Raw genomic sequence first — 13179 nt, forward strand, 5'->3', positions numbered from 1 at the left:
GCCTGGGCAGGTAGAGCAGGGAAGGGTGGAGGTCGACGCGAGTGCCAAGGGCTACAACGGCGAGCCGGGGACGCGCGGCCCGGCCCTCGATGGGGAGGGCGGGCTTCGTCCCGGAGGCCCCTCTGCCCCGGCGTGGTCAGGCAGGGGCTATAAATACCTCCTCCTCGTCCTCCGAGTCCGGCCGGCCTCCCTCCAGCCTCAGCGAGAAGTGGCTCATCTCTTCCTCCTCCTCCTCTTCTTCTTCCTCCAGCTCCTCATCCTCTTCCAACTCGTCGTCCTCGTCCTCGAAGCGGCCCCTCATGCGGCCCAGGCTGCGCTCCGGCTCCAACTCTGGGGGCCGGGCGCCCGAGCAGCCGGGAGCCCCCGCCTCGGGCAAAGGCGGCGGGCCCTCCTCCCCCGCTGCGGGTGCCGGGGTGAGGGCAGGCGGGGACACGGCTGGCGGCGGCGGCATGGCCGCAGCTCCCTCGGCCCTGGCGGCTCCCGCGCTGCCCGTCGCCAACGAAACCCTCTCCATGCCGGGGCTAGAGGCCGGTCGAGACGAGACCCAGTGGCTGGCTAGCGCGGGAGTACTGCCGACCTGCCTACGCTGCCAGTGCGCAGGCGCGAGAGACCTGCAGGGCCGCTGGGAAATGTGGTTCGCTGCCCTCACCTAAACCTGGGCGTGCACTGAGCCGTTCTGCATATAGGGTGGGGCCCATGGCCGCATTTAGAAGAATCAAGTTTTCACTTTGGAAGGCTGATGCTCTCTTCACTCCTTTTTAATTTAATTTACTTTTTAAGCAGTTTGCTTTTTTAAACTGATCTCTACACCAAATGGGATTTGAACTTACAACCCTGAGATCAAGAGTCCCGTGCTCTACAGACTGAGTCACTCGGTTGTCCCTCTTCACTCCCTTTTTTAAAATGATTAAATTGTTAAGCATATGACTTCCGCTCAGATCATGATCACATGGTTCATGGGTTCAAGCCCCAGGTCAGGCTCAGTGCTGACAGTTTAGAGCCTGGAGCCTGCTTGGGATTCTGTGTCTCCCTCTCTGCTGCCCCTCCCCCACTTGTGCTCTGTATCTCAAAAATAAATTTAAAAATGTTAAAATAAAATGAAAATGACAAAATTGGTACCATTCCAGACAGCAGTGTTCTGTCTGTATGGATTGATGCACAGAGCGCTGAAATAGGTGCCATCATGATGTCGTATTATGAACCATAATGACCTAAGTTTGAGTGGCGATTGCGCGTTTCTTTCATCCAAGATTATTTCCATGAGGAAGTATGACATTTCTATTTTGAAATATGTAAGTTTATTTGGAGGAATTAAATCTTTTATTGCCATAGGATGGACATTTAATCACCATTTAAAGACCATCCTCGAGTCCCTATCACATAGAAGAAAGTCATTATATTTACTTCAACAAATATTTACCAAAGGTCTATTGTAGCAGGAACTGAGACCTATTCATGCACTCCTACCCCCCACCCCCCAATTTTTTTATGAAAGAGATATGGCGTTGGCGTAGTTTATCCTTGCTAACATAGTGCCAGCTAATGTCATGATGCTTGTAAGCTGGATTCAGAAAGGAGTTAAAAGCTCCTTAACAAAATAATGCTGGGGGTGGGGGGATCACACTTGAGAGAGAATGTGTTGTCACTGAGTAAAATCAATGCTAATTTGGGAGTGGTGTACATACTTCTTAGGGAACTGGTGAGGAAATCAAGTCATTATGCTTATTTGGGGAAAACTGAACCTGATTTGATGAGCACCCATTGCCCCTGGACTAGACTCTCCCTCTCCCTCTGTAGTCGCCAAAATCTGGTCAAGCCTAAGATACTGAAGTATGCAAGATTCAAAAAGTGGAAGAAAGGAAATGTCTCCTCCTATATGAAAGAGTATAAAGCCTCGAGGAAGGGGGATGGGAACTGGACTAGGATATTGAAAGAGGATGGTTGAAGAGAGATTGAAAGGGACATAGACACCTGAGATAGTCTCCTTACATGACCCTAAAACTGTAAGAGCTTCCACCTGATTACATTAGATAAAGGCATAGCTTTTCACCTTTCAACATTGTAAGACAAAATAATTACTTGTACTATGCGTTTTAATCATAAAATTTTGTAGTGTGGGGTGCCTGGGTGGCTCAGTTAGTTAAGCCTCCAACTCTTGATATCAGATATAGGTCTTGCTCTCAGTGTGGTGAGTTGAAGCACCACAATGGAGTCTGCACTAGGCGCAGAGCCTACTTTATTAATATTATATTTTATGTAGAGTGTGAAATATTGAGAATCCTCAAAATTGTAAAGATGTAATCAAGAATTGCACATTTTCAAATCTGGCAAGCTAACTGAATTATGAACTTGCATTACTGCCACGGGGGGTAGCAGTTTAGTTAGTAAACAGAAATATCTGCAGGCTTTGTGGGTCCTAGGGTGTGAAAGGTAGTTTTATGTGTCATCTTGGCGAAGCTATAGTACCCAGTGATTCAAATACTTATCTAGGTATTGCTGTGAAGGCATTTATAGATGTAATTAACATCTACAATCAGTTGACTTTAAGTAAAAGATATTATCCCATATAATCTGAACAGATCTTATCCAATCAGTTGAAACCCTTAGGGGTAAAACTGAGATTCACCTGAGGAAGAGAAATTCTTCCTGAGGACTGCAGCATTAATCCTTCCCAGGAGTTTCCAGCATGTTGGCCTGCCCTACAGATTTCAGATCTGCCTAGCAAGCCTCCAGGATTGTTTAAAGCAATTCCTTGTAATAAATCTCTTAATAAATATGTGTCCTAGTACTTATGTTTCTCTGGTAGAACGACTAATCCATATGGTAAATGGCTTAACTATGTGATATTTATAATATGTGAGGCCTTCCAAAATGTATCTATTTCATAAAATGAGGATTTTTGTATCTCCATTATGATCTAAGTGTGTTTCCACATCAAAGTTATATTTGGGGCACTTACCTGGGACCTTTACATTTTGACAAGGCACCAGAATTGAATCATGTCCCAGATTGAGCCAGAACTCACCCTGAATGTTAACTTGTTAAAATGGTGTAAATACAAAACAGCAGAAGTGGACCTATACAACGAGTAATTGCACTCCTTACATGATAATTAATTAGACTGACAGAGATGCTGTAGAAAAGATGAAACATCAGTACTAGAGGGTTTTTTTTTTGGGGGGGTGCTTTGATATTCAAACAGAAGAGCATATCTAGAGGTGCCTGCCTGGCTCAGTCAGTGGAGCATACGACTCTGGATCTCGGGGTTGTGAATTCAAACCCCACACTGGGTGTGGAGCCTACTTAAAAAACAAGAGGGGCACCTGGGTGGCTCAGTGGGTTAAACATCTGACTCTTGATTTGGGTGCAGGTAGTAATCTGGCAGTTTGTGAGTTCGAGCCCCATGTTGGGCTCTGTGCTGACAGCGTGGAGCCTGCTTGGGATTCTGTCTCCCTCTCTCTTTCTGTCCCTCCTCTGCTCGTGCTCTCCCTCTCAAACATAAATAAACATTAAAAAAAAAAAAAGAAAATCATATCTAAAAACCGTTATGAAGGGCTCACACATTAATTAACTAGGAGATGGCAGTTGTTGCTTGATTATAAATGTTGATTGTGAAGGATAGTGGGTCTCTGGGTACAAAATTGTTATTTTTATTTATTTATGTATTTTAAAAGCTTATTTATTTTGAGAGAGAGAGAGACAGCATGCAACCAGGGGAGGGGCAGAGAGAGGGGGAGAGAGAATCCCAAGCAGGTTCCTGCGATGTTGGCACAGAGCTAACTGAAAGCTCAATCTCACAAACCATGAGATCATGGCCTGAGCTGAGATCAAGAGTCAGACTCTTAACTGACTAAACCACCCAGGTCCCCTTGGGTGCAAACTTTTTAAAGCAGATCCATGACCAATATTGTGGGACTGGTTGGGGAATCAAGAAACCCCTAAATGTTCCTTGGGACTTGCAGTGATTTCCTGATACTCTTTGTAAATAAACAATTCACCAAAGTCTTTAATTTTTAAAAGCAGATTTAAAAAAATCAGGAGCACCAGGGTGGTTCAGTTAGTTAAGCATCTGACTTCATCATGATCTCGTAGTTCTTGAGTTGAGCCCGTGTCAGGCTCTGTGCTGACAGCTCAGAGCCCGGAGCCTGCTTCAGATTCTGTGTCTCCCTCTCTCTCTGCCCTTCCCCTGCTTGCACTGTGTCTCTCAAAAACAAATAAATAAACATTAAAAAATTTTGTTTTAGTAAAGGACTGGGGCATCTCGCTGGCTCAGTTGGAAGGGCATGTGATGCTTGATCTTGGGGTCGAGCCCCATGTTGTATGTAGAGATTACTTAAATTTAAAAAAAAATACAAAGGATTGTATGGTATCAATATTCATTTCAAAAAAAGTATTATTAAAACAGTTTCAAATCATCAGATGAATATGTTATATAAATAATTACTGATATAACTCTGACCCAAAATATAGACTCTAATCTAGGTCTAGACTTGATTTGTAAATATTATTATTTACCCTACTTCTTGTGCTGATTTGCTAACATGGTGAGGGTTCCTGAAACTCATAGCTTTGTCTTAATTTCAAGGATCACATGGCTAATGATCTAAAATTCTGCACTGCTGCTCAAGTCCTACAGATCATGTCTTCTGATGTTATACAACAAATTGTATTTGTGAAAGAAAATCAAACTTTAGATTCCTCTGAAAAGTCAGATTCCAAAGGTATTTAGCATCACGGTACCTTACCAAATTAAAACGTGTTTTTTGTTTGTTTTTCCAAATACCCCATCTAAAACAGACTCCTTAGAATTCCATTATAAAGGTTTGTAAGAACTATACTAAATCTAATTAAAGGCAGGGGATGAATATACTCATTTGTTGTTGTTACAAAATGTTGACTAGGTCTAGGCAAAATAATCTTTAAAGAGAAGAACATTGTTGAAGGACACACACATCCCAATTTTGAAACCTACTACAAAGCTACAATAATAAAAAACACTGTGGTACTAGCGTAATGATAGATGCGCAAATCAAATGGAATAGAACTGAGAAGGCAGAAATAAACCCTCACATTTGTAGTCAATTGGTTTTTGAGAAAGTTCCCAAAACAGCCAAAGGGGAAAGAATTTCAACAAATGGTGCTGGGATAACTGGATAGTCACATGCAAAAGAATGAGGTTGGACCCTTACCTCTTACCATATACAAAAGTTAGCTGAAATGGATGATCGACTTGGAGCACCTGGGTGGCTCAGTTGGTTAAGCATCCAGCTTTTGATCTCAGCTTAAAAATTTTTTTTTAATGTTTATTTATTTTTGAGAGACAGAGAGAGCCAGAGCATGAGCAGGGAGGGAGCAGAGAGAGAGGAAGACACAGAATCTGAAGCAGGCTCCAGGCTTTGATCTGTCAGCACAGACCTCCATACGGGGCTCAAACTCATGGACCACGAGATCGTGACCTGAGCCAAAGTCTGATGCTTAACTGACTGAGCCACCCAGGTGCCCCTTGATCTCAGCTCTTTAAAGTTTATTTATTTATTTTAAAATTTTTAATGTTTACTTTTGAGAGAGAGAGCCAGCGGGGGAGAGGCAGAGAGAGAGGGAGACAGAGGATCCAAAGTGCGCTCTGCGCTGAGAGCAGAGAGTCTGATGAGGGCTTGAACTCACGAACTGCAAGATAATGACCTAAGCCAAAGTTGGATGTCCAACTGACTGAGCCACCCAGGTGCCCCTATTTATTTATTTTGAGAGAGAGAGAGAGAGAGAGAGAGAGAGAGAGAGAGAGAGAGAGAGAGAATGAGAATGAGCTCTGTGCTCAGACGTGGGGCTTGAACTCACAAAAAGTGAGATCATGACCTGAGCCAAATTCCAGATCGGGCCACTTAACCAACTGAGCCACCCAGGTGCTCCATCAGCTCAGGTCCTGATTTCAGGATTGTGAGTTCAAGCCCTGTGTTGGGCTCTGTGCTGGATGTGAAGCCTACTTAAAACACATACACACAAATGGATCATGGACTTAAGTGTAAAAGCTAAAAACAGTGAGGGTACAGTAGCAAATATGAAAATGATACATTCTTTTTTTCTTTTCAAAATTATGTTTAAAGACTTGGAAGACAAAAAAAGAGGTCATAAAAATTGTACAATAGAAATAATTCCTGAATAATAATAATAATAATAAGCCTTCATGTAAAATGACACTGAACCCAAGAAAGAAAGACTAAGTAAGATTAAGCACAGTTTTTTTCTGACATGCTTTCATGAACCCACAGATACATGTCTGGTGCACATCATTATCATGTATTAAAGAATGTTAGATAGCCCTTTTCTACCCTTAAAAAATAAAATAATAATTAAAGAGTTTTTGTGTGTGTGTGTGTGCTAACGAAATGTCTCCAATGATAGTTCTGAGAACCAAATCTTTTAAAGTATATAAGGCAAAATTTTGTCACTTGGGGTAGGGGTATGGATATATGGATAGGTCCTAAATGTTGGTTTAGCTTAATTTAGACCAATAGACCAATTTAGACCAATTTAGACCTGCACAATAGGGCAACCCATTCTTCTTGGCTGAGACTATTATCAGGAGGGCCACTGAGGAAAGAAAAGGACTCAGCCTATGGAAAACCACTGGAAGATACTGAAACAGAGCAACAATCTCCTTAAGATCAGTTTGGGTCCACAGAGGTAGAGAGTCCTTTAGCCAACAGTTGAAAATGAACACTTTTACATATCTTGTATAAGTCTTCCAAGCAACTGAGTGGGAGAGGAGCAGAGAGAGAGGGAGACATAGGATCCGAAGCAGGTTCCAGGCTCTGAACTGTCAGCACAGAGTCCAACCCAGGGCTCCAACTCAAGAACTGAGAGATCATGACCTGAGCTGAAGTTGGCACTCAACCAACGGAGCCACCCAGGCACCCTTTAAGTTCTTTAAATTTATTTTTAATTTATTTAATTATTTAACTTTGTTTGTTTGTTTTAGAGAGAGAGCAAAAGTAGGGGAAAGGGACAGAGGGAGAGAGAGAATCTCAGGCAGGCTCCATGCTCAGCATGGAGCCCGATGTGGGGCTTGATCCCACAACCCTGGGATCATGACCTAAGCACAAATCAAGAGTCAGACACTTAAACAACTGAGCCACCCAGGCTCCACAACTGTAAAGTTCTATATAGTAAATATGTTTGGCTTTATGGGCCAGTTGAGTAGCCTCTGTTGTAGCTACTCAACTCCGTTGCTGTAGCACAGAAACAGCCATAGATAATATATAAACAAATAACTCTGATTTTGTGCCAATAAAAGTTTATTTCTAAAGAAAGACAGTGGGCTATAGTTTGCTGACCCCAACCGTAGAACAATTAATATCCTAGCATTAAGTGTGAACTACCACACCAGTCGATAGACCTGTGGAGAAGGTATAATAGGAGTCAACCGTAAGAAAATGGAGGTGGAGGGGAAGAGTCGCCTAAGCAAAGTGTGCGGCAAATGAATGGGAGATAAGTTGGAGACATAGGCTTCAAGTAAGCAGGAGATTTGAACCAAGGGAAACTATTTGCATATTATTATAAATGAGGTGAGAAATCACTGAGGGGTTATAGGCATGTGAAAAATTTTAAAAGTCTTTTTTTACATTTCTTTATGTTTTGAGAGACAGAGAAAGGCAGAGCATGAAGGGGGGAGGGGCAGAGAGAGAGGGAGTCACAGATTCTGAAGGAGGCTCCAGGCTCTGAACTGTCAGCACAGAGCCCAATGCGGGGGCTCGAAGTCACAAACCACAAGATCATGACCTGAGCCGAAGTTGGACTGAGCCATCCAGGTGCCCCATATTTGTCTCTGTAATTTGATGGTAGAGAGAAAGCATGTCTGTGTGGGCCTAGATGGGAAAGATGCAAAATCCTGTGTTTGGCCTCTCTGGACTCTGCCAATGAACAGCTTCCTGCTGCTTTTGCTCTGCATCCTTAGCTATAATATGCTTTAGCCTTGAGAATAACCTGCAATTGAGTCTTATGAATACTTTTAGTGAATTGCCAAACTTGAGAAGATTGTGGGATTTTTTAGAAAGGTTTTCTTATTTTTAAGTAATCTCTACACCCAACATGGGCTCAAACTCTCAACCCCGAGATCAAGAGTCACATGCTCTACTGACTGAGGCAGCCAGGTGCTCCAGTTGTGGGATTTCTCGAACACTTTTGAAAAAGACTCATACCTCACATCATATTCAAGATTCAGTCCCAAACCAATGAGAGAGCTCATTGGAAAATGTATGAGCTCTAGGGGAAAACATGGGTGAATCTTTCTTTAACTTAGGTGAAAGTCTATTTATGATTCAAAATCCAGATGCAATTAAATAAGTTGACATGTTTGACATAAAAAATACTTCTGCATGGTCCCCAAAATATAAACAGTATCAAAGACAATGGCCAAACTGGGAGAAAGTATTTGCAACACATATCTCAGATAAGGACCTAATATGCTAAACAGATGAAAAAAACTTAAAAATTAGGGGACAAAGATAAAACTTAATCCCCCAAGTAATATAAAAACAGTGCCAAAATATGAAAAGATGTTCAAACTGTCTAATGATAAGACAAGATATAAACTAAAATACATATCAACCAATGTAGCTAAGATTACTGGGTTGTGATAATTAAGTGCTTCACTCTGTATTTCTCACTGAATACAGGTAAAAGCTTTGGACAGAATGCATGGAGCAGCTATCTATTGACTCTAGAATGCAATTCGTAAGAGGCAGATCGGGGAAGGCAACCAGAACTCTAACTACAACTGAACCATCACTGCATTTCCCATTTTGTTTTTCCTCTATTATCTCCTGGCCTGGACTCAAACACAAGCTGAAATTCAGAACTGTGCACCAGGTGTGTAAGACAGAACTCTGAGAGAAATCCTCTATCATGGTTTCAGGGCCAGGAAAGGGGACCACTGTAGGTCACAAAGAATGAGGGAAATCCAAACTTCCCTTTGTTTTTGTTTTTCTATTCTCTCTCACACCAGTCCATAGGCAGGTCCATCGTGGCAATGGATGTGGGATGACAGTAGAGGCCAGGCAGGCACCTAAAACTCTGAGAGGAGAACTCTGGTCCCAAGAGCAAGGGGGCGTCCCCACTACTGTTTTCACTGCATATCCTCTTGCTTCTTGGCTCCACACTAGTTGCATTTTCAGGGAGTACACAGCAGAGCAGAAAATTAAAGCCCACTCCCTTTCCAGCTAGAGGACCAGAAAGAGAAGTGTTGGGGAGATTAAGGAGATCAACAAAATGGTTGCAAGTCCTATTGCAAGTCCTAGCTACTGCAATAAGACAAGAAAAATAAATAAAAGGCACACAGTAAAGGACATTGGAAAGGACATAGTAAAACTATTTGTGACATAATGAGAAATATCCATTTGGCCTCTGTGGGCCCCCACCCCCACCCCCAGCATATAAGGCACAAAATCTATGGAATCTCTTAAGTAATAAGTGTCTTTTTGTATGCTGAAGAGATGACTGGAGGTTGAAGACACCTGGATAGCCTCAGGATGAGGTCTGAAAAAAACCATGTGATTAGAGGGTTGGAACTTTCAGCCTGATCCCCCTGGTATGAGTTTAAACTTAGGAACCAAACAAGATGGTAAATTCACACTGGTGGCTGGTCTCCCCATCATACCCAACCTGAGGTGGCACCCAAATTGACACATCTGTAAAAACTGTGAAAATCCTGAGGATGTGTGTGTGTGCACATGTGTGCGTGCGAGTTGGCAAATGGGGTGATGGAGCCCAGACAGTGACACTATAGACTTTCCTCCTTTTGGTGCATCTCTCACCTTTTTCCAATGCTGGGCTTCTGCCTCTCCCTCTGGGTATACATATTAGCCAAGGTAGCTTATAGCTCCACTGAAATACAAATTAATCAAGAAAAGTAATGAGATATAGCAGGTGCAACTTGCATTGAAGTGAGAAACTGAAGAGTTTAGACTAGTTAAAACAGATTAAGTGCATCAGATGAAAATTTAAATAAATAATATCCCCCAAAAGAAAGGAGTTCATATTGGTTACATCACAGGTTGTCTATTTGGGCACTATTGACATTTTGGGCCAGATAATTCTTTGCTGTGGTGGGATGGGGCTGTCTTGTGAATTGTGGGAAGTTTAGCAGCATCCCTGGCTTCTACAGGCTAGATGCCAGCAGCACCACCGTGAGCTGTGACGACCAAAAACGTCTCTATATATTGCCAAATGTCCCCAGGAGGGACAAAATCTCCCAAATGGGTTAAAGCAGGATAATAAATCATGAATAACCAATTCAAAATACTATGAAAAATATACTGGTTGAAGTAAATAATTCAATAAATGGGTTATGTAGTAATATGGATCTCAGCCGAGAATGATTACACTGAAACTTCAGGTAGAGGAACTTTTCTAGAAGGTATAGGAAGGGGTAAATATGAAAATGTGAAAGCAGACCTAGAAGATAGAAATAAAAGCATTGGGGTGCCTGGGTGGCTCAGTCAGTTAAGTGTCCAACTCTTGGTTTCAGCTCAGGTCATGATTTCATGGTTTGTGAGTTTGAACCCCACATTGCACTCCGTGCTGACAGCCTGGAGCCTGCTTGACATTCTCTCTCCCTCTCTCTCTGCCCCTCACCTGCTCACTCTCTTGGTCTTTCTCTCAAAAATAAATAAATAAACTTTAAAGAAAGTAAAAAAAAAAAGAAATAAAAGTATCAATATCTGTACTATAAGAATACAAGAAGGAGAAAAATAGAAAGGAGAAAATATTTGTAGATATAATGTTTCCAAATTCCCAGAATTAAAAAAGAAAATCTCAGATTGAACGAGCGCATAAAGGTCCAATCAGAATAGACATGAAAAGTCCAACCCTTGACACATGAAGAGTAAAAGAAAGAACATGGAAGAGAAAGAGAAACAACCAGAGAGAGAGTAGCTCTTCTGTAAAGGAACAAGATACAGATTGACACTTGACTTCTTAATACACCCCAAGAAGAGAGCAGAAGGAGAAGGAGAGTAGGGATTAGAAAGGAAGGGGAGGGGTACCTGGGTGGCCCAGTTGGTTAAGCACCCAACTCTTGATTTTGGCTCTTGTCATGATCTCATGGTTCAGGAGTTCGAGCCCCGCATTGGGCTTTCCCTGTTCTGGATTCTCTCCCCCTCTCTCTCTGTCCCTCCCCCACTCACTCTCTCTAAAAATAGGTGAACAAACTTTTAAAAATTTAAAAAAAAAATTAATTATTTATTTAATTTTTAATAATTTTTAATAATTATTTATTTAATTATTTAATTTTTAAATTATTTTTGAGAGCAAGTGTGAGCAGAAGAGGGGCAGAGAGAGAGAGAGAGAGAGAGAGGGATAGAGGATCCAAAGCAGGATCTGTGCTGACAGCAACAAGCCTGATGTGGGGCTTGAACTTCCAAACTGAGATCGTGACCTGAACCAAAGTCAGATGCTCAACCAACTGAGCCACCCAGGCACCTCTAGGTAAATAAAGTAAAAAAAAAAAAAAAAAAAAAAAAAAAGGGAAAAGAGAAACAAAAATTAAAAGTGGGCCTTGCAGTTATTCAATATACTTTACTGTGGTATAAAGTTCCAACCGAGACTTTTTGGAACTTAAGGGACAAAGCTAGGTGAAAGGTAGACCCTACAGAGGGAAAAGGGGTGGCTGTACCTTTGTGAGTCCCACTATCTGGGTTTCAGCTGTACAGATGGATCCAGTTTCCAGGATCTGATTCTCAGGACTAATGTCTGCACCAGAATGCTAATTTACTATTAGTAAGGGGGTAAAGTAACTTCCCAGGGAACAATAAACATGCCTGGGCTTGTTATTCATGGCATCCCTCAGCTAAGTGCTCAATAATTTACCAATTATCAAGTTAATTAGTGAATACTGAATCAGAAAAATTAGTTGAATGATCCTAAGGAAAAGGACAAATTCTCCCCACCTCATAAGAGATTCAGGTTCTCTCTCTGTTGGTAAGTGCTGGGTAAATGCTAACCAACTCCTGCTCATCTTCCCCTCCACCCTCTCTTCCCCCATGTTCCATAATCTTACTTTAGATACGCAATTAGTTAAGCTTCATATTTCAGTCTTAATATCACCCTGAACATCATAATTGGACTTTATCAAACATTTACAGGACACTTTTTAAGGTGAAGGAAAAGTAACCAACAGCTATTTATTACATGTTAGGTATTATATATACATTATCTCATTTAATCTTTACACAACTCTGTGAGGTAGGTACAATTATTATCCCTATTTTAGAAATTGGGCAACTTGAGTTAAGTAACTTGCTCCAGGTCATTCAGCTACTGAATATTGTTGAAGGAAGCCAGTAAGACCTAAAAACCAACAACTCGAATAATTGTGCTAGATTTTCCCAACTCCTTGGCTCACTTGTCTGCATCTAGCCCCAGAGTTGTGAGATTCAAATGAGATAAAATATGCAGCAGCGTTTTATAACCTGTGAAGCATTACAAAACGGCACATAATATTTTAAATACACGGTTAAAATACAGTTTATTTGTAACAAAAGATAACATAGCATGAATACAGATCGTACACATTTCTCAATGACAAAATTTAGGTACTCAACTTTTTATTGAAATATATAGGGGCGCCTGGGTGGCTCTGTCGGTTAAACTTCTGACTTTGGCTCAGGTCATGATCTCATCAGGTTCATGGGCTCAAGCCTTTGTTGGGTCTGTGCTGACAGCTCAGAGCCTGGAGCGGGCTTGGAATTCTGTGTCTGTCTTTCAAAAATAAACGTTAAGAAAATTGTTTTTAGGGGCACCTCGGTGGCTCAGTCCACTAAGCATCAACTCTTGATTTCAGCTTAGGTCATGATCTCACAGTTCGTGAATCTGAGCCCGGCGTCAGGCTCTGCGCTGACAGTGCAGACAGCTTGCTTGGGATTCTTTCTCTCCCTCACTCTCTACACCTCTCCTGCTTGCTGTCTCTCTCTCGCTCTTTCCCTCAAAATAAATAAATAAACTAAACCAAAATTTAAAATAACAACTATATATAACATACATGCTGTAAAGTTCACAAAACTTAAAGCGTGTAGCTTAATTTTTACAAAAGTAAAAGTTGAAAAAAAAAAAGTCACCACCACCCAGATCAAAAAACATTACCAGTATCTCAGAAGCTTCCTTCTGGCTACGTTTATAAGAGACCTG

General features: G+C 41.7%; 1 protein-coding gene and 1 long non-coding RNA gene across 3 annotated transcripts in view; both read right to left on the bottom strand.

Annotated features, from left to right (window-relative positions):
• PCGF6 (polycomb group ring finger 6) overlaps positions 1-4106 on the bottom strand; it is a 37977-nt gene extending 33871 nt beyond the window's left edge. Inside the window, exon 1 of one of the 2 annotated variants that reach the window (XM_053909895.1) lies at positions 158-4106. In XM_053909895.1, the coding sequence (XP_053765870.1) occupies positions 158-514 (357 nt within the window). In that variant the 5' untranslated portion in view covers positions 515-4106. The remainder of the gene's footprint in view (positions 1-157) is intronic. The other variant, XM_053909894.1, reaches the window with a different exon arrangement.
• A 5233-nt stretch (positions 4107-9339) lies between these two features.
• On the bottom strand, positions 9340-11148 carry LOC128779030 (uncharacterized). The gene is made up of 2 exons (XR_008424912.1): positions 9810-11148; positions 9340-9531 (listed from the first exon to the last, which is right to left on the bottom strand). It is a non-coding gene; the product is annotated as an uncharacterized LOC128779030 (long non-coding RNA).
• Between the last annotated feature and the right edge of the window lie 2031 nt (positions 11149-13179).

This window comes from Panthera pardus, unplaced genomic scaffold (genome assembly GCF_024362965.1).
Source record: "Panthera pardus isolate Hobbes unplaced genomic scaffold, ASM2436296v1 HiC_scaffold_22, whole genome shotgun sequence".
Lineage (NCBI taxonomy): Eukaryota > Metazoa > Chordata > Mammalia > Carnivora > Felidae > Panthera > Panthera pardus.